This window comes from Tripterygium wilfordii, chromosome 9 (genome assembly GCF_013401445.1).
Source record: "Tripterygium wilfordii isolate XIE 37 chromosome 9, ASM1340144v1, whole genome shotgun sequence".
NCBI lineage: Eukaryota > Viridiplantae > Streptophyta > Magnoliopsida > Celastrales > Celastraceae > Tripterygium > Tripterygium wilfordii.
In genome coordinates this window covers 14,819,250-14,843,576 of record NC_052240.1, presented here as the reverse complement: position 1 = coordinate 14,843,576, position 24,327 = coordinate 14,819,250, and the positions used below count along the sequence as shown (strand labels likewise).

The 24,327-nt window shown below is 38.3% G+C and overlaps 4 protein-coding genes and 1 non-coding gene across 7 annotated transcripts; all 5 read right to left on the bottom strand.

The window, feature by feature from the left end:
- Window positions 1–2,617: 2,617 nt before the first annotated feature.
- On the bottom strand, window positions 2,618–2,724 carry LOC120006742. Its single transcript, XR_005470085.1, has one exon. It is a non-coding gene; the product is annotated as a small nucleolar RNA R71 (small nucleolar RNA).
- Window positions 2,725–5,976: 3,252 nt separating this feature from the next.
- LOC120006080 (glutamate receptor 2.8-like) lies at window positions 5,977–6,683 on the bottom strand. Its single transcript, XM_038855948.1, has one exon. It carries the CDS (start codon window positions 6,514–6,516, stop codon window positions 5,977–5,979), a length of 540 nt encoding a protein of 179 aa, XP_038711876.1. The 5' UTR covers window positions 6,517–6,683.
- A 143-nt stretch (window positions 6,684–6,826) lies between these two features.
- LOC120005286 (glutamate receptor 2.7-like) lies at window positions 6,827–11,003 on the bottom strand. 2 transcript variants are annotated; one of them, XM_038854843.1, is made up of 5 exons: window positions 10,702–11,003; window positions 8,530–9,875; window positions 8,123–8,435; window positions 7,618–8,024; window positions 6,827–7,522 (listed from the first exon to the last, which is right to left on the bottom strand). In XM_038854843.1, the coding sequence occupies exons 1-5, from the start codon at window positions 10,982–10,984 to the stop codon at window positions 6,923–6,925; spliced, it is 2,949 nt and encodes a 982-aa protein (XP_038710771.1). In that variant the 5' UTR covers window positions 10,985–11,003; the 3' UTR covers window positions 6,827–6,922. The 2 variants fall into 2 exon arrangements, with proteins under 2 accessions (XP_038710771.1, XP_038710772.1); XM_038854844.1 differs by having other exon boundaries at window positions 7,858–8,024.
- Window positions 11,004–14,057: 3,054 nt separating this feature from the next.
- LOC120005605 (glutamate receptor 2.8-like) lies at window positions 14,058–23,231 on the bottom strand. Of its 2 annotated transcripts, XM_038855344.1 has the most exons (9): window positions 23,211–23,231; window positions 22,357–22,419; window positions 21,652–21,704; window positions 21,525–21,575; window positions 17,632–17,773; window positions 15,915–17,257; window positions 15,510–15,822; window positions 14,926–15,332; window positions 14,058–14,801 (listed from the first exon to the last, which is right to left on the bottom strand). In XM_038855344.1, exons 4-9 carry the CDS (start codon window positions 21,552–21,554, stop codon window positions 14,193–14,195), a joined length of 2,844 nt encoding a protein of 947 aa, XP_038711272.1. In that variant the 5' UTR covers window positions 21,555–21,575; window positions 21,652–21,704; window positions 22,357–22,419; window positions 23,211–23,231; the 3' UTR covers window positions 14,058–14,192. The 2 variants fall into 2 exon arrangements, with proteins under 2 accessions (XP_038711272.1, XP_038711271.1); XM_038855343.1 differs by lacking the exons at window positions 21,652–21,704; window positions 22,357–22,419; window positions 23,211–23,231 and having other exon boundaries at window positions 21,525–21,634.
- LOC120005607 (transcription initiation factor TFIID subunit 10-like) lies at window positions 21,620–23,487 on the bottom strand. The gene is given in 5 exon segments (XM_038855347.1): window positions 21,620–21,704; window positions 22,357–22,419; window positions 23,211–23,266; window positions 23,382–23,450; window positions 23,452–23,487. Coding segments are annotated over 5 exon segments (267 nt in total). The 3' UTR covers window positions 21,620–21,661.
- Window positions 23,488–24,327: the final 840 nt, after the last annotated feature.

The following is a 24,327-nucleotide window of genomic DNA, read 5'->3' as shown; positions in this document are numbered from 1 at the left end:
CTCTTGCACCTACGAGAAAACCCCTTCACTTCCCAAAACTTCGTTTCGCTCCTCTAACTGCCAAACATCAGTCACTGGGCTTTGCAATTGTGGGCTGATAAAGAGCTGGGCCTCCCCCATCTAGGTCTAATAGTTCCTTTTAGGAACTTGAGTTTTCTTGGGCTTGATTCTTTTAATGTTGGCCCTTTATTGACTACGACTGCACCGTTATCATTTTCTGTGTAAAAAATCTACACCCAAACGATCAATTATATTGTCCGCCTCTTTTAAGGTTTTGATTCTCGTGGATAGATTAGATTAGCCTCACGGATTTGCTCCTCCCAAGTGCAATAAGTGATCTAAGCCCCCAACTCACTAAGCGTATGATAGGTATGATAATACCTATTGTTTTTGGTAGAAATATCCCCTCTTAAGCTTTCTTTTGATAAATAATGAGTGTATTTATGTGTTGATTTGTATTTTGATAGGTTGATTGCGGTTTGGATGAAAAGCGACGGAAAAAGGGCTGAATTGAAGAAAATGTCCACCGACCTTCGTGTGTTCAAATAGTCATAAATTTCTGTCACGTTATTGGAATTGAGCGCAACAAAAGGCATTGGAAAGTAGACATCTCAAGCTTTCCGTAGAATCTAAAATCATGCAAATCGGAGGTCATATGGAGAAGTTATGGTCATTTGAATAATGTGCCTAGGGGTAACGCGCCTAGTGGCGCGCCTAGGCGCAAAAATTGTGCACGCCCAGGATCACTTCTGCACGCCCAGTCCAGAGAGTTGGACTTGAATTTTAAGTTGTGCACGCCTAGGATCACGCCTAGGCGTGCGCCTAGGCGTGTGCCTAGGCGTGAAAACAACGCGCCTAGGCGTGAAAAACAATTTTCTGAGGTGTTTTAAGTCGCGATTTGTCCGAGCTACGGGAGTTTTTAGACCTAGAACTGATTTTCTGGGGAGCGAAACCAGAGGGGGAAGGCGATTCTTGGAGCTAGGAGGAGAGATTCTTCAGCTCAACTTGGATTTACTCAACTAATTGGGTTTATTCATGATTTTCTCATCTCTCCTTTTGTGTTTTTCTCTCATTATGTGTAACTAAATCTCTTGTGCCAAGGCTAGGTTGAAGCCTTGGGTTTGATGACTTTGTTTATGACTTGATTTACATACATATGAGTTGATTTGGGTATAAATCTTGTGTTTCTATGTTTGATTGCAATTTATTCATGCTTGTGGTGTTTGGCCAACACTTTAGGTTTTTGGATGAAATTGTTTGGAGAATTTGCTTAGACAATAATATGTCAAGTAGATTATGCTTCTTGAAACACTTGATTATGAATGTGTCTCCCTTTAATTAGGTGACAATTTGTATGAATCCTAATCTCCATAGAACTCCATGAATTCCTATGCATGTTTAGACCAATAAGATGGCTAGAATGTATTTAGGAATATCCGACCTAGACCAATAAGATGGCTAGTAATCGATTTTAGGGAGATTTGGCTTAGGTGCGCTAAAACCGACTTAGGTACGGATTCGTTATGCCCGAATTAGCAAATATGTGTGTAAATTTATGTCATTCCAAGTCATTTCCCAAGGGGGATTCCGAAGCCTTGGTGTTCATCTCATATTTGTTAAATCATCTCATTTGCATTAGTTGCATCCTAATTCTAAGAAAATACCAAAAACACTTTGCTCTTTGCTTGTTTTAGTTGAATTACCAAACCAAACAATCTTGAGTTGAATTTTACTTTTGATTGCATTGTCCATATATACATGCAAATATACATTTGGATTAAACATAACACCGTCCCTGTGGATTCGACCCTTGCTTATCATTGTGCTGTAGTCGCCGACTAGTACACTTGCTAGTAAGGTTAATTTAGACCCAACAAGTTTATGGCGCCGTTGCCGGGGATGGTTGCTTATATTTGATCCATTCGTGTTTATATACATAGATACTTACATACTTAGTTTAGCTCTTTATTACTTGATAATTAGTGATCCTTATACTTTTCTTTCTTGTTTGTAGTTCATGCAAGGAAGGCGTTCTCAAGATACAGAAATTCTTCCTGTTGATCTAGACTTGGAACGTGCACGAAGGAACAAGAGAGACAAGGATCTTCTTGAGGAGAAATCTTCCACTCGTTCTATTTCTCCTACATCCTGCTCTAGTTCGTCTAGTGACAAAAATTTGGGGGAACATTCTGAACAAGCGAGCATGGCTGAAAATCGTGAAGAAGTTGGCAATAATGCCAACAATGCAAATGCTCCTGTCACCATAATGGACTACTCTATGCCACAATTCTCTACTAGACAATCTTGCATCGTATTACCAACCATTCCGCCAAATCTCTCTTATGAGCTTAAATGCCATGTGATTAACATGCTCCCATCATTCTCAGGAGCGGAAAATCAAGATGCTAGTGATCACATTGATAATTTTCTGGAGATTTGTGGCACTCAAAAAATTCAGGGCATATCTGAAGAGTTCATACGGTTGAAGCTATTTCCTTTTTCTCTTAAGGAAGGTGCTAAGATCTGGTTCAAGACTTTGCCACCAAATTCTATCACTTCTTGGGATCAACTTTCTGCTAAGTTTATTCAGAAATTCTATACTCAGTCAAGGACACAGAGGCTTAGAGATCAGATTTTCCATTTCAGGCAGAACAAGGGAGAACCACTTTTTAAGGCTTGGGAGCGATATAAAACTTTATTGATTGGTTGCCCACATCATCAATTCTTGCCATGGCAGATTATATCATACTTTTACCAACATCTGGCTGATGAATGCCGCCATAGGTTAGATGCAGTTGCTGGAGGAAATATTATGGCTAAGGAACCGACTGAGGCCAATGAAATTATTGAGACTGTGGTGGCAAATTCCTCACAATGGGATAATCGTGATCTTGATGCTCCTAGACACGTGGTTTATGAGGCTAGTGCTTCAAATTCAGAGATGGCATCTGTGGCTAGGAAATTGGATGCGGTAGTGACTTTGCTGAGTAGAAATCTGGAGCCTTGTGGCATTTGTGGAGGCACCGATCATCCTACTCATGTATGTTCTAGAAGTGGGACATTTCCTGAAGCGGAAGTTAATGCAGTTCAACCTTTTCATAGGCAGCAGAATGATCCCTTTTCTCACACATATAACCCAGGATGGAAGAATCACCCCAATTTCTCCTATGCTTCACCACAGAATTTCAATCAAGGGCCCAGACCTTGGCAAGCTCCACGACAAGAACCACCTTCTCAAGATGCAAGGAAGTTTACTATGGAGGACCTTATTTCCCAACTTGCTCAATCACAAGTCACAATGCAACATTCCCAAGCAGAGATGAGCAAGCCAATGACTCAGTTGCAACAAACTGTTTCCAGTAATACTCAATCTATCACAAAGCTTGAAATGCAAGTAGGACAACTTGCTCATGCCTTGAGTGAAAGACAGCCAGGAAAGCTACCGAGTCAACCTGAGGTAAATCCTAAGCAGTATGAGGATGCTCATGCTATTACTGTTTTGCGAAGTGGGAAAAATGTGGATAACAAGATTGAGTATAAAAAGCTTGAAGGTGAGAATCATGATGAGCCTATAGTGGTGGAGCCAAGTGCTTCCAAAATACCTCCCGTTGAGAAGGAAAAGCCGGAAGTAGAAGAGTATGTTCCAAAAGTGCCTTTTCCATCTCGTCTTGCCCCAGCTAAGAAAAGCAAGTATAATCGGGATATTTTTGAAGTTTTGAAGAAAGTGGAGATTAATATTCCACTCATTGAGGCAATTAAGTCTATTCCCGCATATGCAAAATTTTTGAAGGAGTTGTGCACTAACAAAAGGAAGATAGGTGATCATGAAGAAGTATTTCTCTCCGAAGAAACGAGTGCTATTTTACAAAAGAAGCTCCCGCCCAAATTAAAAGATCCGGGTAGCTTTACCATTCCTTGTATTATTGGAGAGAAAGAAATTGAAAAGGCCTTGATGGATCTTGGTGCAAGTGTAAATATCATGCCTTATTCTGTTTACACTACTTTGAAGATAGGTGAGTTGAAACCAACTTCAGTCACTCTCCAACTAGCTGATCGCTCTTTAGTGCATCCTTTTGGGTTAGTTGAAGATGTTTTAGTAAAGGTGGGTGATTTTGTTATTCCGGTGGATTTTCTGGTGCTTGATATGGAGGGTGAACCTAATCCGACAAGAGATGTACCACTCATTCTAGGCCGTGGTTTCATGGCTACCACAAAGACCATTATAGATGTGGAAAAAGGCATGCTCACAATGACAGTCTTTGACAAGACCATTGAGTTCAAAATCTTTAAGGCTATCAAGAGTCCGGATGTCATTAGAGAATGCCTTCATGTTGATATGGTAGGCAATGAGAGAGTGAATTTATTGACAAAAACAGCTTCAAGTGATGAGGTTGTGGAATATGTGGTTGGTGATAGCATTGAAAGCAAAAGGACTCCATCATCGCCAATATCCAACGAGCTCTTGGCTACTTCCCTTGTTACTAGCAAGCTATCTCCAACTTTGAAAGGCGTGCGGACAAGAGCAAGGAAGTTGAAAAAAGCACGGTCCAAAACAATGTTGAGAGGTAATACAAGTGCTCCTTTTGAGACATTGAAATTGTCTATCCATGGTACTTTCACAATAACGAATTCTAAGATAGAAAAAGGGTGGAAATTTGTGGCTCGCCAACTTGAATTCTGTGGGCCAAATGTTTCGGGGATTCTGAATGGAAAGTATCCTATGCACCATCCTCCTTGATTTGTTTCCCAAGAATTGTTGTGAAGGTGTTGAGGCTTGTGGTGATTTCTCCAAATCAGGTTGTCTCTCTCCTTATCTAAAACAAGTGTTGTGTTTAAGCTTTCTCCCTCCCTTTATTTATTTGCATTGACGACCATGCATGTTCTTAACGTTTGGGGTGAGAGTTTGCTTAAATTGTTAAGTGTTGATGCATACTTGGTTGATTGTGTAGGTACAACTACGTCTGGCTGAAGACATTAAACTTAGCGCTACTTGGGAGGCAACCCAATGAAGAAAGTTTAAATTTCTGGGCATTATGTTTATAGCCAGACCATGCCTAGGCGCACCTTATACACGCCTAGGCGTGTGGGTATTAAAAAAAAAAAAAAAAAAAAAAAAAAAAAAAAAGGTTCTACAAAATCATGTGAAATTTTGCACAAGATAATCCATATGCAGTCCACCACCCCACACTTTAAAGAATGCATTGTCCTCAATGTAAAACATAACAATGTAATAATGCACTAAAAAGAGGACAAGTTGAAACAATACAACCTGGAGTTGGGGTCATGCATCGAGTGGACTGGGGTACTGGCCTAGCCACAATTTTTCAATGTTTTCATGAACCCTTTCTAGCATATGAACCCTTTTTTTTTTTTTTTTTTTAATAAATTCAGCTACTACAAAAATCATGTGAAATTTTGCACAAGATAATCCATATGCAGTCCAGCGTAGAAAAAGAACTAATATTGTTTAAAGGTGGACTTTACAATATATACCCCTCGACGGACCGTGATCTTACCGCTGTGATATATCTTTTTCTTAACAATGACCTTTTTTTTTTTTTTGTTAGTAGTTTATGAGACTTTCTGAACTGTTGGAAATATGACTATGTAGTATTTTATGTGGAGAAATGAGCTCCACGTATCTTCACTGCTTCCAAATGTGGCTCCACGTGTACACACTCTTCCAGAGTGTTCTCCATTGTATTTCTATATATATGTGATGTTTGTAATGAATTAAAGAAGAGCGAGTGAATATTTTGTAAGAGTATTTTGAGTTCTCTACTTCTCTCCCTTCTCAAACCCAACATGAACAACTACGCGCATACATCAACATACGAACGTAAGAGGAGAAGTTTCTTTCTTTAGGCATTGGATATATTGAATTAGATTACAATGCTAATTCTGCACAAAAGAGAAGAATAAAAATAAAATTAGACATGCTATGTGAGAGGAACTACATCAATTGGTTTTTTTTTTTTATGGATTATCTTCAGGAATTCTTTGCTGTTCTTGACTGTGAATATTGGAAAGTTCAATAACTACGTCAATCTCTTCAGTCACTTGAACATTTGGATTATTCGGATTTCCATGATCGGGAGATGGTGTTCCTTGTTCTCCATAGAAAGTGAAACTGTGTTCATATTTTGATGGACTAGGATAGCTGTGGGTGCATGGAGAGGTTCCAATAGGACTCTGATCATGACCTTGAATCCCACTTTCTTCATGGAGTTTACCTTTCTTGAAAGTATGTGAAGTGAGGTCCTTCTGGTTCAATATTCTTGCCAAATCCTGGATTTTTCTCCATTTTGAAGATTCTGAATCAGATGTCTTGAACAGATTCCTTTGCTCATAGACAAACATGACTGCAAATATGAGCAGTGCTAATGTTGAAGCAACTCCTGCAATTAGGAATAAGCCCCAAAAGCTATCAAGACCAAGACTACTGGAAGAGATTGAAGAGCTAGAATTTGCGCATGTGCTTTCTTCCCCCAGCCATGCATTATTAATATCCTTCATTTTTTCTCCCTCTATCACTTTTAAGATTGCTCTTGAAATATCAGGTACAAGAGGAGAATATCTTGGGAATGAGACCTTTTGGAGAGCAAATTCGTGTGAGCCTAGTTCCAAAGCGTACCAATGTGGAGTCCCTAGTCCCAACACCTTATTGACAGATCAATACATAAACAAATCCATCTACGCTAATTGCTAAACCTAATTAATACACACATTACTATCAGACTAAAAAATGTCCAACTACCTGTTAGTTGCAGATTTAGACGAAGAACAAGGCTCAAGAGTAACCTTAGGTTTTGTATCAGTAGAAAAGTAGCCAAAATGGGAAGTTGGTTTCATTAAATTAGACTTACAAGGCTAATTCTACAAATACAATTAGATATGGCTAGAGGCAATGAGAAGATCTATTTCAATTGTTTTCATGAGTTATATCAGGAGTTCTTGGCTGTTCTTGATCAGGATTAGCATGCTCAATAATTATTGCCATCTCTTGAGCTTGTTGAACATTTGGACTGGTATCTCCACGGTCAGGAGAAGGCGTCCCCTGTTCTCCAAAGAAAGTGAAACTATGATCATAGTTTGATGGACTTGGAAGGCTGTGAGTGTTTGGAGAGATATCAACCGGACCCTGGCCGCTCCGGTCATTGAATTCACTTTTCTTGAAAGTGTGTGAAGAGAGGTCTTTCTGGTTGAAGATTTTCAACAAATCAAGGATTCTACTCCATATTGAAGGTCTTGACTCAGAGTGCTTTAACACATGCCTGTGCTCATAAACAAACATTGCTGCAAATAGGATGAGTGCTGCTACTGAAGCAAGTCCTGCAATTAGAAATAATCCCCAGAAACTATTAAGACTAAGCCTACTAGAAGAGACCGACGTGCTAGAGTCTTGGCAATTGCTTTGCTTCGCTAGCCATGCATTCTCAATCCCGTTAATTTTATCTCCCTCAGTCACAGTTAATATAGCCCTTGAAACATCAGGTACCAGAGGGGAATTTCTTGGGAAGACCTGCCAAATCCAGAACAAATCAAATTCACAGTTAAAAGTTAAACAAAGGGACTTTAAGGCAATGGTTTCAGCAGGAGCTGGAGGGCAAAACTTACAAAGCCAAAGCCTGCAGTTTTAAAAGTTGGTTCAGTCATGGTATATTTGTTGCAAAATTTCGCAAGCAGCGGCCTGACATAAGGTACTTCATCAAAGGCAGCTTTTATGCCTCCCTTTGAAGTGCCTTTGGTGAACAAATCATGACATTCGTCAACTGAACCATAAACTATTAGCTTTGATTCGTCAAAACCCAATCCTTTCAAAAGTTCATAAACAAAAGAACCTTCTTGGTAACCCACATTTTCCCCATGCTTGATAAGCTGTTCCACATCAGTAACGGTGGGCTGCAGTCGCTGTACGGTGAGTAAACTTGCGAGACTGGCAGTGAAGCTTTGTGTGAGAATCAGAACAACAAAGCACCAAACCACAACTACAAATCTAGCCAAGTTGCTCACCACCCTCTCCCCTGCAAATAAAATTCAGCAGTCATTGACCTCTGACTCAATGTCAAGGTTCCTCTGGTAGTTTGATTTAAAAAAAAAAAAAAGACAGAAGGCATCTTACGATGTGCGAAAACCATGGTAGAAAATGAGAACCAGAAGCTTGTGCCAGCTTGATGGGCAGGTGGACCGCGGAAGTCTTCATTGATCCGGTGTTCGAGAACCCAGACCACGAACCCGATGAAGACAAAGAAACAAGCACTGGTCACCCAAAGGTCCAATGTCAATGGCTCCAAGAATACCCATGCATTGTAGTTCTGGTTGTCTGTGATTGGAACAATCATTGACACACCAGATTCTGTGTATGGCCATGTGAAGTCTACATACTTGGACCTGTTTTCTCTGATTGTTGTATCTCCCACCACAGCGTCAAATGTCTGTCCATGAAGATATGATTTCATTAGGATCAGTCAAAGTAAGTTTTGATTGCATGCAATGCAAGTTTGATGAGGAAAGATGGGAGAAGTTTACCCCAAGATACACTTGGTAGACCATATCATCATAAGTGGCTTCTTCTCCATTGGGCTGAGCATAGGGAATGAACTCATAGGAAACAGCATATGGTAAAGCTTCCACTACAGCATCAAAGATGGCTATGCAGTAACCAGTGACTTTTTTGGAGTTAGTGTTAGAATCTGTTGTCACCTGCACAAACTCAGTGAAACCAGACTTGGTAGGAACTCCTATTCTCAATTTCTTCTCATTTGTAGGCATTTGCCAACCCTTTGGACTTGATGTGGAATCTCCTGGCCATATAATCGGTGCGAGAATGCTGGAATTGGGAGCAGAATGTGTAGTTGAATTAGATGAATTCAGGTTTCTTACAAGTCCTCTCTCTGGTGTCCAAAATCCAACTCCTCTTGCTCCATTTCCATTTATGTTAACTATCTCAAAAGCTGAAGAATGTAATTCTCCATTGACCAGTTGAAACTCTCCAGAAATTCCTTTGAATCTTGTGCTTAGCAGTGCTCGGAGAAGCACCGGACCGTTCTGGGAAATCCCAATTGATTCGAGATCAGTTGATGAATTGGCAGAAGCATTAAGGTTTCTGAAAATCAAGGAGTTGGTGGAATTCACTGCAATTTCAGCTGCCAGGGCCAATGCCATGGTAGCATCATATGCACGTAACCCAAAAACATTCAGTTCAGCATCGAAAACTGTTGGATTTTCCTGTTGGAACTTCCTCTTCCAGCGAATCTGGAACTCTTCGAGCTCCGTAGTTCTTGGAATATAAGGTTGAACACCCAATAAGCCTTGCATGGACTCCATGACAGAAGCATTGATTGAACTCAACAAATTGGTCATTGAAGTTGTCATGATCCAAACATACCCTTCACCCATCATTCCAACCTCTTTAGCTTTGGTGAAAACCCTAGACCCCAAAGAAGGCAACATGTGTACTATGAACACCCTTGTTTGCATTGTCATTAATTTGTACAGCTCTGCCTCAATCTCCACATCAGTGGCCAGAGAACTGACGACACTTCGGTAAGCAACTCGGGTGTTCCCTGCCAGTAAGGCATCAGTTAAGTAAGGCACAATTCCTTGTCCATACTCATTGTCCACATAAATGAGGACTGCCTCTCGCCATCGAAAAGCTTGTGTGATTGCACTAATGGCTGCAACTTGAGAGGAGTCATTTTGGGTGGCTCGAATGAAGTATGAACTGTGAAAAGATGTGAGGGAAGGGCTTGATGCAGTAAAGGTTATGGTGGGAACATGAGCTTTGTCTCCAAGTTCAATTATGAAGTTTGCTTGCATTGTTGTTTCAGGACCTAGTATAGCTTGCACTTGTACATTCTTCATCAAGTCCAAAGCTGTTCGTTTGGAACCAAAGTAAGAAAGGGAAGAAAAAAAAAAAAAAAAAACTTTGTCATACCCAAAAATCATTATTAGACTAAAGTAGAATAATTAAAGAACAAATGATTAGCTAAGACTTAAAAAGCTCTTGTCATTTGCTTATGCAGATCCTGAGATTATCGGTGTTTCTTTATGTTTTATATTATTTCTTTAGTAGTTCAAAGTCAAATATATATATATATATATATATATATGTGTCTGTTAGAATCATCCACTACTTGGAGATCAATAAAACTATCAGAAGCAACAGCTAGCAAGGAAGAAGTTTGGTTGTTGATTAATGTCAGTAGCTAAACAAATCAACTTATTGACATTAAATCCTCATTGACATTAAATCCTCAAATTATGGCATAATTTGCTCATCAAATTATGGCATAATTTGCTCATCAAATTATGGCATAATTTGTCCCATAATAATTTGCTCCTCAAATTATGGAACCTTTGTCCCATAATTTGCTCATCAAATTATGGAACATTTGTCTTAAAGTGTAATGTTTGATCCTTATATATATGAGGTTGTAATTGTATTGTTTGATCAATATACATACACATCAAATATTGCCTCTATTCTTCTCTACAATTGCTCCTATTTTTCTACACAACTGTTTAATAATATGCTTTATCTTAGTTGAGAAGCATAGATATGTATAGACACGCACACACACATATATTCCATTTCAGAGATGCACAGTTTTTTCTATTTTGTCGGTGAGAATTGACATATAACTACATCAAGTTGACATTGAACTGAACTAGTTTAGAGAAGAAAGAGAGATAATTAACCTGCTGAAGCTGCATCAACAACACCTCCATTGGAGTCCCTGGAATGCAAGACAAGCCTGGTTTTATAGTCAGCATGTGAGGCATAGAAATCTGAGAGAGCCATATTGATGGAGCTTAAGCTCATCTTCCCAAATCCTGTTTCCAGGTCAAGAACAACTCCAACATTAACTGGGATTGATGTTGTGTTGTTTTGTGCCAAACCCATTAATCTTGTAAAACCAAGAATCCACAAAGAAAGGAAGACAAAGAAAGAAGAAAGCTTGGCAGGGTTAGTCTTCCACATATTTGACTTTGAAGGGGGGAAGATGTGTTGTTCAGGCTCTAATTAGGAAAATACACCGAGTAAATATAGTCAGAGACTGTGTGAGAAGAGGACTTTGTCTTATGTAGTGAGTTCATTGCATGGGGAGGAATCAACTCAAGACTGTTAATTAACTATGACAGCCCCTCCTCTTCTGTGACTTTAGCACAACTCTTCATATTCAACGAATTAAAATATATGTTATTCCCTGTTTGATATCTAAAAGATATCCATTGTCTTATAACATCACGGTTTACCTTGACCAAATCAGAGTGCGTACTTGTTGAGTATTCATTGCTTAATTATACATCGTTCAGTTGTTTAAGATAAAAGTTATTAATTTTCTTTTCCTTATTTTGCAGAAAGAATGAGACTTGGCACTTTTAATACTTTGTCTAACAGTCTTTCAGTGTAAATTATAAGACACAAAGAAAATTGTAAGTGGTAGTTTAGTTTCTAAGCACATTGTGATGTACACAAGGGTTTTCTAGGTGTTAACCATAAATGTCAGAATATGCCGAAATCTCAATCACTTATATATGCTGTCAATCATAAAAGATAAATATCGCTCAAGGAAACCATCGCTGGGTCTTTTCTAGGAAATATCCTTTGATGAGTAATAAAATTTGTTAGAGCAACTGATTATAGATGTAGATACATTTTTGTCTCCTACTGATGTCCTAATCATCTTCTTCCAACTCCTCTACAATTGACTACTACCATGGTCCATGGACCCTTCTCCATTCCAGTATGTGCTTTAGATTTGCCTTTTTTATGCAAGGAAGGCCATAAAATAGAGAATGTCGGTAATGTATTGAAGGTTCAAACCCAAGTAGTCTTGGGTCTTGAGTTCTCTTTTTCTTCTTCTTCTTTTACTCGCCTCTCTTTGTTTCTTCTAATACAAGAAAAGCTGACTTGTAATAATTTGACCAAGGAATTTGGAACCCATAAATATCTGAAATTGAAATTCAAAGTGTTTTGAAGAGTCACTAACTGGAGAGTTTGTTTGATCTGGTCATGGTCACCGGCAGTACCATGTGCAATAGATACCGCCAGTTACTCCAAATTTTAGTCCTTTTTATTGACTGTAATAGTGCATGTAAAGTGAAATGTCCTTGTGATTCATTCATTAACAAAGCTAGTGTCCACAGTTTATGAACAGAGTTGACTTTCTGACATGCATAGAAAAACCCAGTTGTGTCGTGCAGGAGTAATTTTAGTTAATGTCATGTTATCATCAGCCATCTGTGCCCAATGCCCACAATTCTGAGAAAATATTCAGTGGTCACTGCACACCACGTAATCACGCTGATGTGGTGTGCTTGTTCCACTGAATATTTGACATGTGGCGACTTTAATCCAGTCAAAGAAATTGCTTACACTCTTACAGATAAATTCTATTAGTGTTGTCTCACGCGCTTAAAAACCACGGGCCGTCTCCACTTCTCTGTTCGTCTCACTTAAACACCACTAACAAACCTTCTCTCTCACATAAAGCTCAACGCCATGAAAGCTTCATTTGTCTCTCTTTTCTCACACTGCTCCTTACGCTCTTCCATTGAAGCTTCTCGATTCCCACCATGAGACTACCAGAGTAAGATCCCCTTTGATTCTTCAGTCATGTTCCCCAATTGATTCAAACACTCAAAATTGTTAAACCCCTTTCATAATTATCCCAACCATGAGACTACCAGAGTTAGATCCCCTTTGATTCTTCAACCCTGTTCCCCTATTGATTCAAATAACCAAAACTGTAAAACCCCTTTCATGATTCAAATACCCAAAACTGCAAAACGCCTTCAATAATCATGAATTGCAAACGAAAAAAGGAGGAAGTTTCATATGGAGAGGTCATAGACAAAGCTATTGCAATATTGGATGTTTGCGGAGGATTGTGCCTCCCCGTCGACTTCTTAGTCACGATTCCGTCAAGTGCAAATATATTTTTGCAGGATTATTTTATTTTCTTTAAACATTATTTCATTAATGTGATTTGATTTGTTTTAAAATATTTACTTTAGATACATTTTGCTGAATAGGATTGAGTTGCCATGTGTCCAATATCCAGTGGAACATGCACACCACATCAGCATGATGATGTGGTGTGCAGTGACCACTGAATATTTTCTCCACAATTCTACAATCATTTATTTCTGTTCTTTCTCATCTATCTCTGCAGAGCTAATTGCCAGTTTTTTGTTCTGCTACGAGCCATAAACGTTTGTTAACAATAAGACTTAAGTTGGAGCGAAGACAATAGAAGGAAATAAGAGAGACCAAACATCAAACACCTCGACTGCATTCTCAATACGAACAGAGCTGACGTCATATAAACCATATCATACACCCATCGAACATCACAGTAACTAAAACACAACACCAAATACGATTACAATAACAGAAGAAGCTTGATGCCCACCAAACGATCGTAATGCACACGCTTAACACCTCTGCAAACTTCAGCCTTGTAACAAGCAACTTCGAAACCCATAAAACATAAAAGTCAACCAGAGCGAATTCAAAGCACACCCACTTTGCGATTTCCACCTGTCTCGATTGAATGCAATAGAATGTCGCTCCTTCACGTTACCGAGCCAGCAATTTTCTGGGCTCCACCTTCTCCAACCACCCTTACGCCTATGAGAAAACCCCTTCACTTCCCAAAAACTTTTCATTTCCATCTTCTAGCTGCCAAACATATCAGTCACTGGGCTTTGCAATTGTGAGCTGAATAATAGCTGGGCCTACTCCATCTAGGCCTAATAGTTCCCTTAGAAACTTAAGTTTTATTGGGCTTGATTTTTTTTTAATGTCAGGCCTTCATTGATTATGACTGACTGACTTATTCTTTGTTCAGTAATGATAAGAATCGAGCAGTAGGAATTTACTTGAATCAGTTGTCCAACTCATCAGCTGATATAACGGAGATATCAAATGTTCAGATCGTCTGTCATTTTTTCGTTTTTTTGTTAGTAGTTTATGAGACTATCCGAACTACTACATGCATGTATAAACAAACGAGAGTGATCAGATGGTTTAAGTCTGCGTTATTGCGTAGGAGGAAAAAAAAGTTTCGTTCTTTAGGCATTGGATACATTGAACTAGATTACAATGCTAATTCTGCACAAAAGAGAGAAAAAAATTAGACATGCTATGTGAGAAGAACTACATCAATTGGTTATTTTTTTTTTTATGGAATATCTTCAGGAATTCTTTGCTGTTCTTGGCTGTGATTGGAAAGTTCAATAACTACGTCAATCTCTTCCGTTACCTGAACATTTGGATTATTCCGATTTCCATGATCGGGAGATGGTGTTCCTTGTTCTCCATAGAAAGTGAAACTGTGATCATAGCTTGATGGACTAGGATAGCAGTGGGTGCATGGAGAGGTTCCAATAGGACTCTGATCATGACCTTGAATCCCACTTTCCTCATGGAGTTTACCTTTCTTGAAAGTATGTGAAGTGAGGTCCTTCTGGTTGAATATTCTTGCCAAATCCCGGATTTTTCTCCATTTTGAAGATTCTGAATCAGATGTCTTGAACAGATTCCTTTGCTCATAGACAAACATGACTGCAAATATGAGCAGTGCTAATGTTGAAGCAACTCCTGCAATTAGGAATAAGCCCCAAAAGCTATCAAGACCAAGACTACTGGAGGAGACTGAAGGGCTAGAATTTGCGCAAGTGTTTTCTTCCCCCAGCCATGCATTTTCAATATCCTTCATTTTTTCTCCCTCTGTCACCTTTAAGATTGCTTTTGAAACCTCAGGTACGAGAGGAGAATATCTTGGGAAGACCTGCACTCGATCACAAAAAACAAGGTCATGATGATGACAGAGAGGCCCTAAATCCAATTACATTGACAGAAACTATAGAAAAAGAGAGAAGAAAGGACAGAGAGGCAGTGATGATGCAACTTACAAAGCCAAAACCAGCAGTTTCAAAAGTTGGGTCAACCATGGTATACTTAGAGCAGTATTTGGCAAGAAAGATCCTCAGATATGGAACTTCATCGAAAGCAGCAGCTATGCCACCCTTTGCAGTTCCTTTTTGAAACAACTCATGACACTCTTCCACTGATCGATAGGCTATGAGCTTCGATTTGTCAAAATTTAATCCGATCAACAGATCATACACAAAAGTACCCTTTTGATAACCGACATTCTCCCGATTCTTAATGAGCTCATGCATATCAGTCACAGTGGGCTGCAGCTGCTGCACTGTGAGTAAACTGGTCAAGCTGGCAGTATAGCTTTGTGTAAGAATCAGAACAACAAAGCACCATATGATTACTACAAATCTAGCCAAGTTGCTCACTACTCTCTCCCCTGCAAGTGAAATTAGACAAGAAATGAGACACATGCATACACAAAAAGCAGATGAGTCCTGACACACTAGTAATGCTGCTCTGTCATGGCCATTGTATCATATGTTCAGATAAAAAAAAGTAGTGCGTTAATTGGAGTTAATTGGAAAAAGAAAAAAGAAGAAGCTAATTGACTTACGATGTGCAAAAACCATGGTTGAGAAAGAGAACCAGAAGCTTGTGCCAGCTTGATAGGCAGGGGGGCCACGAAAGTCTTCATTGATCCGGTGTTCAAGAACCCAAACCACAAATCCTATGAACACAAAGAAACAACCGCTTGTGGCCCAAAGGTCCCATGTCAAGGGCTTCAGGAAAACCCATGCACTGTTGCTCTTGTTGTCTTTGATTGGGACAATCATAGACACACCAGATTCTGTGTAGGGCAATGTAAAGTCTACATTCTTGGACCTGTCTGCTCTGATGGTTGTATCTCCCACCACAGCACCAAATTTCTGTCACAAAGAACTAAGTCCATCACAACAAGTCTTTACTTCCCATAATAAATGTAATGCAAGTGTAATCAAGAGAGATAAGAAAATTTTACCCCAAGAGACACTTGATAGATCATATCCCCGTAATTGGGTTGCTCACCATTAGGATCAGGGTAGGGAACGAATTCATATGGAACAACATATGGCAAAGATTTCATCACTGCATCAAAAACACTAATGCAGTAGCCTGTGATTGTTGTTGCGTTAGTACTTGAGTCTGTTGTCACTTTCACAAATTGAGTGAAACCATACTTTACAGGAACTGCTATCCGCATCTTCGGCTCATTTGTGGGAATCTCCCATCCTTTCGGAATTGATGTCGAATCTCCTGGCCATATAATTGTTCCAAGAATACTAGAATTTGTAGTTGAATGTCCTGATGAAACTTTCAGGTTTCTCACAAGTCCTCTGTCTGGTGTCCAATACCCAACTCTTCTTGCTCCATTTCCATTTATATTTACTATCTGAAACGTTGAGGATTGTAATTGCCTATCGATGAGCCTAAACTCTCCTGATAGACCATTGAAAGTTGTTTTCAGCAATGCTTGCAGAAATACTGGACCACTTTGGGAAACACCAATTGAATCAAGATCAGTTGTTGAGTTTGCAGAATCACTTTTTGGGTTTTGAAAAATCTGAAAGTTGGTGGAATTCACTGCATTTTCAGCTGCCATGGCTAGTGCCACTACAGCATCATATGCGCGTAACCCAAAAACATTCAGTTCAACACCAACAACAGCAGGATTCTCCTGTTGGAATTTCCTCTTCCATCTAACTTGGAACTCTTCAAGCTCCTTTGTTATTGGAACATAAGATTTAACACCCAATAAGCCTTGCATAGAATCCACCACAGAATTGTTCAGTGAACTTAATAAATTTGTCATTGAATCTGTCATGATCCAAACAAAGCCTTCACTCATCATTCCAATACGTTTGGCTATGGAGAAAACTCTAGAACCCAAAGAAGGCAACATATGGGCAATGAACACTCTTGTCTGCATAGTCATCAGCTTGTAAAGCTCTGCTTCAATCTTATCATTACTAGCACTAGAGCTAATGACACTCCTGTACGAGACTCGAGTGTCGACAGCTTGTAATGCGTCGTTAAGGAACGGTATGATCCCTTGGCCGTACTCATCATCGACATAGACAAGCACGGCCTCTCGCCACTGATAAGCTTGGACTAGTGCACTAATGGCTGCAACTTGAGAGGAATCATTTTGGGTGGCTCGAACAAAGTATTGGGTGTGGAAGGATGTGAGGGAAGCACTTGATGCAGAGAAGGTGACAATGGGAACCTGAGCTTTGTCTCCAAGTTTGATCATGAAGTTTGCTTCCATGGATGTTTCAGGGCCTAGTATTGCTTGAACTTGTCCATTCTTTATCAAGTCCAAACCTGTTGGTTAATTAAAATGACAATGAGAGAATAAAAATAAAAATATATAAAACATCAAGAATGTATATATTTCGTTTAATTAATGGTTGAAGTCAAGTCAAACATGAGCATACACCATTAGCTCCAATGCCAAGCTAACAAAATCAAATCATAACTAATATTTTTTTTAATATCAGTCAACACTTTCGCTTAGCTGAAAGAGAGAGACTATATTACTTTTCATACAATATTCTCATTCTCAGATTCTGCAGATTAAGAAGATGAAAATGTCTAATTATCAAGCATTCATGATAGAAGCCCATGATTGGCCTTATCTCTTCTTGGTGGTAATAAAAAATAAAGAACATTTAGAGAGAGAGAGAGAGAGAGAGAACCTGCTGAAGCTGCAGCAACAACATCTCTATTGGAGTCCCTAGAGGTCAAGACCAGCCTGGTTTTGTAGTTGCCATGAGAAGAATAGAATTCTGAGAGAGCCATGTTGATGCAACTTAAACTCATCATCCCAAACTCTGTTTCCTGGTCAAGCACAGCTCCTATCTTAACAGGGATTGTTGTGTTGTTTTGAGCCAAACCCAGTTTTGTGAATAGAAGAACCCATATAGAAAAGAAGAGAAATGAAGAACAACAAGAAGAAGAAAAAAAAAAGAGAAGCTTGGCAGGAAGCACCTTCCACATGTTTGGGAAGCTTTTGATAGTTGAGATTCAGTTTTTAAAGAGAATTATGGTAGCATGGTACTATAAATATAGGAGGAAGCCTTTGTAGGGTCTTAATTTTGAAAATATTTGTATTTACTGTAAATAAAGATTCCAGAGAAGGAGTCAGCTCAATTTGTTGCAAGGAAAAATGACTTCAATCATTTTTTTTATTTCACTTGACTATGGTTTTATTGAAATAGAACCATTCCTAAGTCACTCCTGGTTGATTGCATGGAACGTTCATGCTACCGTATCAATTAATTTAGAATAATGATATATATATATATTGTATATTGGTGGCAGTAGTGTGTCATTTTAGCAATGACTTTTCATCTTCAACGATATCCTTCGTCGGTTTGTCTCATTGCATCATTCTCTTTCCTTGACCATGTCAACGTATAGGTTGGGTCACTGGTCGTACATCTAGTACTCGTGTCGATTGTCAAACCAGAAATGCATGGGACCTTAATTAATTCACTTTTTTATTTTTCTCTTTTTAAGGATCACCAAATAAATGACAAGAAAATTTTAAATAATGAAGTAGTTTTAATTATTCATAGATTACAATAAGGTTTTAAATTCTAACCATCTTATTACCAGCCAAGTCATTAAGAGTGCGTTTGGGTTGAGGGATTTGGGAGAAAAGGGAAGACAATGGGAGAGAAGGGATAATATTTTTCCATCTTCCATGGTTGGATAAACAAAACAAAGGAAAGAAAGAAAATTAATTTAATAAACTAATTTATCCTTTTTTCTTAATGTCAAAGTGTTATGTAAAAGGATAAAATAAATTTTTAAGTTATAAATAACTTAATTAGTCATCCCTTCCCTCCAAATAACTACCCTCCAAATAACTTCATTTTGGAGATGAAAAATTTTGATAAAAATTTAATGAAATTTTCTCTCCTATTCCCGTCAAATCCCACCATGAGTGGATCCCGAATTTTTTGTAAGAGGGGGCAAAAAGTTGACAATGCTGCTCCCGAAATTTTTTTTTACAACTATTTATTGAAAAAATAATTAATTTCTCATTGATTATATAACAAAATTAAAGTGAAAAACAAAAATATCACGGAATGCATAGAGACTCCGTACAAACAAAAAAAAATACGTCAAAATGAATGCAGTTACAATATTTAGACAAATAAATTGAATAAGTAACAATCTTTGTTAGTTTCCTATAGTATATTCAATGACATACATTGAACACGAAACCCCTTTGTCACCTTCTTATTGGATGATGCATAAATGAAGACAAACAAAATTGAAAGGAAAAAAAAAGGTTATGGAGCTATATAGTATATAGTATATAGTATATATATATATATATATAGAAATTCTTATTTTTTCATATACCTATTCTACTAAAATTCTCGAGCCCAGTGGGCGTACATGGTAGATCCGCCCCTGAATCCCACCCCTTAATTTTTTTTATAAATTATCCAAACAAAATAATTGAAAGAAAATTCCATTTTCCTTCCCTTCCCCAAATCTTTCAATCCAAACACACTCTTAATGTTAATTGGAGAATTTGACTTCACAATGTAAATGTAGGGTAAATTTTCCTCTATCTTCTCCAAATATTCTGGTTTTTGCAAGAAAGAATTGGTCAATAACCTATCGTCAAAGGTTACAACAAGCACGGAAAATTTGCCTTTGCCTAACTTGAATCAAGCATCTAACTATCTGACCAAAGGAATTCCAACGAATGTCTTCGTTTAAAATTCAAATTGTCCGGAAGAGCTATTGATTAGAGCAATTCTTCATGTGACATGTGGTCGTGGTTAAAGCCAGTGTCCTAAGGATTTGTCCATTCTTAATTACTAACCCCTAAAATACTGCAGATACGGAAGGACTTGAACAAATCTGACTTTTCCACTGGATGGCCGACTGCTTTAACAAATCTGACGTATATAACAAATGTAATGCACAAGATTGGGCTATCAATAACGTAAAACCACTTGAAATGAAATACTAACAATCAACAAATGAAATGCACAAGAGAGGGCAGCGAACAAGCAACAGTATTGACATTACTTTCTGAACATTACAAAAAACCCAAAACGGACTTCAAACAGGAAATGAATGAGTAGAGTTCAATGATTCTAGCTCTAGCTCTAGCTCTAGCTCACTCATCTCTAGACGCTGGATCCATCCCAGTAGAAGGGCTATCAGCGAAATACTCTTGGTGCTTCACATTCACCCCATACTACTCATACAATGATCGGGATTAGAAAAAAAAATAGAAATCTATTTTAGATATCATATCAAAAGGTATGTCAAGATTCAAGGATAGAAAATGGACAAGCATACTCTTTTTTTTTTTTTTTTTTGTGACGTGGAACCCACCTAGTTGCCCAATGGACAACTAGCTGGTAAATCTTGGGTCCCATGGAAGTCCCTGCAACCAGAGGCGGAGCCAGGAATTTTTGTGAGGGGGGGCCGAAAAGTTGGCGGGGGTTTGGGGGCAGCGCCCCCGAAATTTGTTTTAGGGTTAGTTACTGAAAAATTAACTAATTTCTCATTGATTATATAGTAAAATTAAAGTGAAAGATACCACGTACTTACAAAGACCCTGACCTCATCTGCTGCTCAGTCCTCGGACCTCAATCCCCTTAAGTCACACTCGGAAATGAGCCATAACACTTACAATAAAACGACATCATTTGAAAAAAGAAAGAAATGTTGAGAGGTTTAAAAAAAGAAAGAAATATGGGTCAAAAGGAGAATAATAGGTTTAAAAAAATAATAAATGTTGATAGGTTTAAAAAAAGAGAGAAATGTTGGTAAAAAGAGAAGAGTGGATTTAAAAAGGAAAAAAATAAGATATGCTTGAGTTAAGATTCGAACTCAGCATATGATATAAAAAGACTACACTCGTTGCCACTAGACCAACTAGTAAAGTCTGACTTGTAATGTACAAAATATATATATAATTGCTAATTTTTTTTCCCACATGGATGGAGGCTGAGACCCAGTGTTGGAGATAGCACAGGTTGACATTTACACACGCTCAGCTGAACAAGGGTTCATCTCGCAAATTCCGATAATGGAAACATTTATGTGACTTGAACTCACGACCCCCGCTTACGCTAAAAGTTACCACGGTCAAGTTCACCATCTCAGCCAAGGACCCGTTGTTGGCATACCCATTAAAGAAGTAACAACATTCATTTCCCATGACAATATCATCTATTTATTTAACTCTTTTACCATTTTGATTCAAAATAATACATAAGTTGATTTATAATTGTCTCCAGCAAGTACGTACAGCAGAATACACGACGAGCCAAAGGAGGGCCAAACCACTGCAATAGAAAAAGTGGCAAGCTGACTATTGGGCACAGTAATTCTTTTGAAAATTGCCAAGATATCCAACAGGATATCATTAACTATTTTTAAAATTCTTAACATCTTGCTCTTCTAAGTTCAACTAATGATCTACACCAATCGACACTTCTCAACTATCCAAAATTTGCACTCTATAAAAAACATGTTTGTGGTATGCAAAAAAATCAAGAGAGAAACTGAGCTTCAGGCCTAGGATTAAAAAGAAAATTACATGGCTTACCTCACATAGTGCGTTCGACAGATCCTCCATGGTCAATATAAGATGCTTATCCTGTCTCAATAAACAGTAAAGACAAGCCACACGAAACATGATAAAAGAAAATAGAAGAAAGGAAGGAGAAGAGCACCTTCTGCTGCTTATCTCTTTTGTCCTTGACAACCGACGATTGTCGTGCCTTGCCTGCATCAGGGAGTACGAATGAATGAGTGGTTAAAAAATCCCTAAAACCAGAAGTCACACTTCAACATTAGAAACCAACAAAAGAAACTAAACAATCCTCAACACCACCATCAAAGTTATAATCCCAAATAACTTGTTCAATTTCTTTCATTAAAGAAAATTAGACAATACTTTAGTTCTATCCTCCTTCTCTTTTCCTTTTTCCTATTTTTTTGTTAGTTTTCTTCCCTTGCTGAACCAAAGAAACGCTGAGAGCTAAGAAACAGTAAACATTTTCTGAACCTAAAACCATATAAATACAAGCTTTTCTATGGGATAGCAAACATGCAGCAACATAAGATTACAAGATCCCCTTAGTTGGTTAAAAAGCGGTTTCAGTTACACAATTATACACGAGTAACAAGCAATATCATTTTTTTAAAAATATTTCAATCTCAGAATGTAAAGCAATTGCCATATTCCACTTCCACCCAATATCTTCTCATGCCAAGACTCCAACCTTATAAAAAAGCTATGATTTTTAAGAATTAAGCAGCAGAAGGTGCCTTTTCATAACATAAATTGACACATTGGTCATTAATAAAAAAAAAAAGGGCTATCTGTGAGCTTGTGCACTCATTTGAAAGGCAAAGTAAAAGCTCTGGATACATACTGGAGAGCACCGCTTGCAACCTCTGCAACAAATTTCTGTGTAACGACAGCTACAGGCCTAATCCTGCAAAAAGAAGAAAGTGAACTCAATTTGACTAGATATCAGAATGCAAAAGGATCTACTCATAACATCTAAAGGTATTTCCTCTCCTTCAATTTCAAGATATATAGAGATCCAATAATCAATTGAGATTCAGCCTGATTAATAGTTTTCAGAATATATTATCATCTAACTTCACTGAGAGGAGATAAGAGAAGGGAATGGGCAGAGGTTAATTTTGTCATTTAAGCTTAACACAGGTTGCATAAAACATCAGCATAATCATCATCAAAGCCTTATCCCAAAATACTGGGCAAGCTACACCAAATCTTTCATTGAAGTTAGTTGAAGTAAACCATTTGACACACATATCAGAATCCAAGAACAAGAGAAATCAGGAACTCAACTAACCAAAAGTTCACGTCAATTTTTGTTATTAAAGATATATATGGGATCGGATAAACAATTGAGAGACGGCTTGATTGATATTTGGCAGAACACATTGTCATCTAAATTCACCAAAAGAGATAAGGTAGGTAAATTTATTTAGTCCAGCTTAACACAATTGGTATAAATCATCCGCATCATCAGAGCCTTATTACAGATGATTGGGTCCAGCTACAAAAATCCTTAATAATAGTTACTAAGAGCTGTCCATTAGAAACACATATCAGAATCCAAGAACACAAGCAACTAGGAACTCACCTAACCCTAGCATGACAACCAGACTAAGTTCATTCGTCAATTTTTCTTTCCACGACTTTATCACCAACCAAACAGATAAAAAGAAAATTGATGGAATAAGAAGTACCTACAATCGAACATCGGGACCGCTCTTTCCCAGGTAATGCTCCACCAATTCATCGGGTATCTTAAAAGTTAAAACAACAATTTTTGAAAAGAAAAATCCAAATGATTAATAAAAAATCTCTAAAAGTCTAATTAGGTCACAGACAGATTTTGATATGGAGTTTCGAGGAACTCACAGTGGGAGTGTACTCCATTAACGACGCGAGGAACTGGGTAAGAGGGGCATCATCGTCATGTCATGTCATGTCTTCCGTCGCTCGATTGCTGAACGTTATGGTTCATCCTTGAGTCAATGCAGCATTCTCCTTATTCATTTTTAAGTCAAAAACAATATTACGAAGAGAGCCCAAAGATGGGTCTGGTGGATCAAATCCAGTATTAAGCCAGAAGAATGGAAATGCAGCCCATAAATTTACTAGTTGAGGCCCATTGGGCTAATTGGTCAGGCCAGGAGTTGTGGGTCTCGTTAATTTTAGTGCAAGTCCGGCCCGTAAATTGGCGGAGCAAAAGAAGACTTTCATTAGACTATGGGGCGAATGGCCCAATTTCACCGAATATATGAAGGGACCTTATTACCTACCAGCTTCCTTCGTGCCTGGAGGTGAATGCGCTATCCTTTTTAAATGTTCAACAACAGACACTTGAGGATTTACAATCAATAAAAAAGATTTGGGGAGTGCTTGATTTTGATAAGCTCTATATTGTTATTGATGAACAAAATAGAAGCCAAGGCCTCAACAGAATCTATTTCGACTTTTGCTGGCTATAACGCAATATGCCATCAACATTTATGATGCCGGGTGGAAAAACAGGATCAGTTGCTGCTCTCTCGGCTACCTTTGCTACTGCGGTAAGTAACATCGACAGGAAGGAGGAGTGAATAGAGGCCCAACAAGAGGAAGCTGGGCAAGTGGTTTCGCCTGCAACAATTTTTCATGAGATTTTGTCAAATTTTACCCTATAAAAATCCAACCACCTCATATGAAAGTGGAGGAAAATAAATTATTCAAAAGTTATAACAAATAATAGCTACTCAGACTCTTCAAGATTTTGAACAAGGTTGAAGGTTAGAATGAATCCTCCCCCACGCTAAAAATGGTTTATAATAAAATGAATATGCTT

What these genes read in the sequence shown, in the direction of transcription:
- LOC120006080 (XM_038855948.1), bottom strand. Translation starts at nt 6,516, where the DNA reads ATGAAGGATATTAATAATGCATGGCTGGGGGAAGAAAGCACATGCGCA.
- LOC120005286 (XM_038854843.1), bottom strand. Translation starts at nt 10,984, where the DNA reads ATGTGGAAGACTAACCCTGCCAAGCTTTCTTCTTTCTTTGTCTTCCTT. An exon ending in TACCATGGTTTTCGCACATC is followed by an intron (nt 8,025 to 8,122) that starts GTAAGATGCCTT and finishes TTTTATTTGCAG; the next exon opens with GGGAGAGGGTGGTGAGCAAC. An exon ending in AAACTGCAGGCTTTGGCTTT is followed by an intron (nt 7,523 to 7,617) that starts GTAAGTTTTGCC and finishes TGGATTTGGCAG; the next exon opens with GTCTTCCCAAGAAATTCCCC.
- LOC120005605 (XM_038855343.1), bottom strand. Translation starts at nt 21,614, where the DNA reads ATGTTTCGTGTGGCTTGTCTTTACTGTTTATTGAGACAGGATAAGCAT. An exon ending in TGTTGCTGCAGCTTCAGCAG is followed by an intron (nt 17,258 to 17,631) that starts GTTCTCTCTCTC and finishes ATTAACCAACAG; the next exon opens with GTTTGGACTTGATAAAGAAT. An exon ending in AAACTGCTGGTTTTGGCTTT is followed by an intron (nt 14,802 to 14,925) that starts GTAAGTTGCATC and finishes GATCGAGTGCAG; the next exon opens with GTCTTCCCAAGATATTCTCC.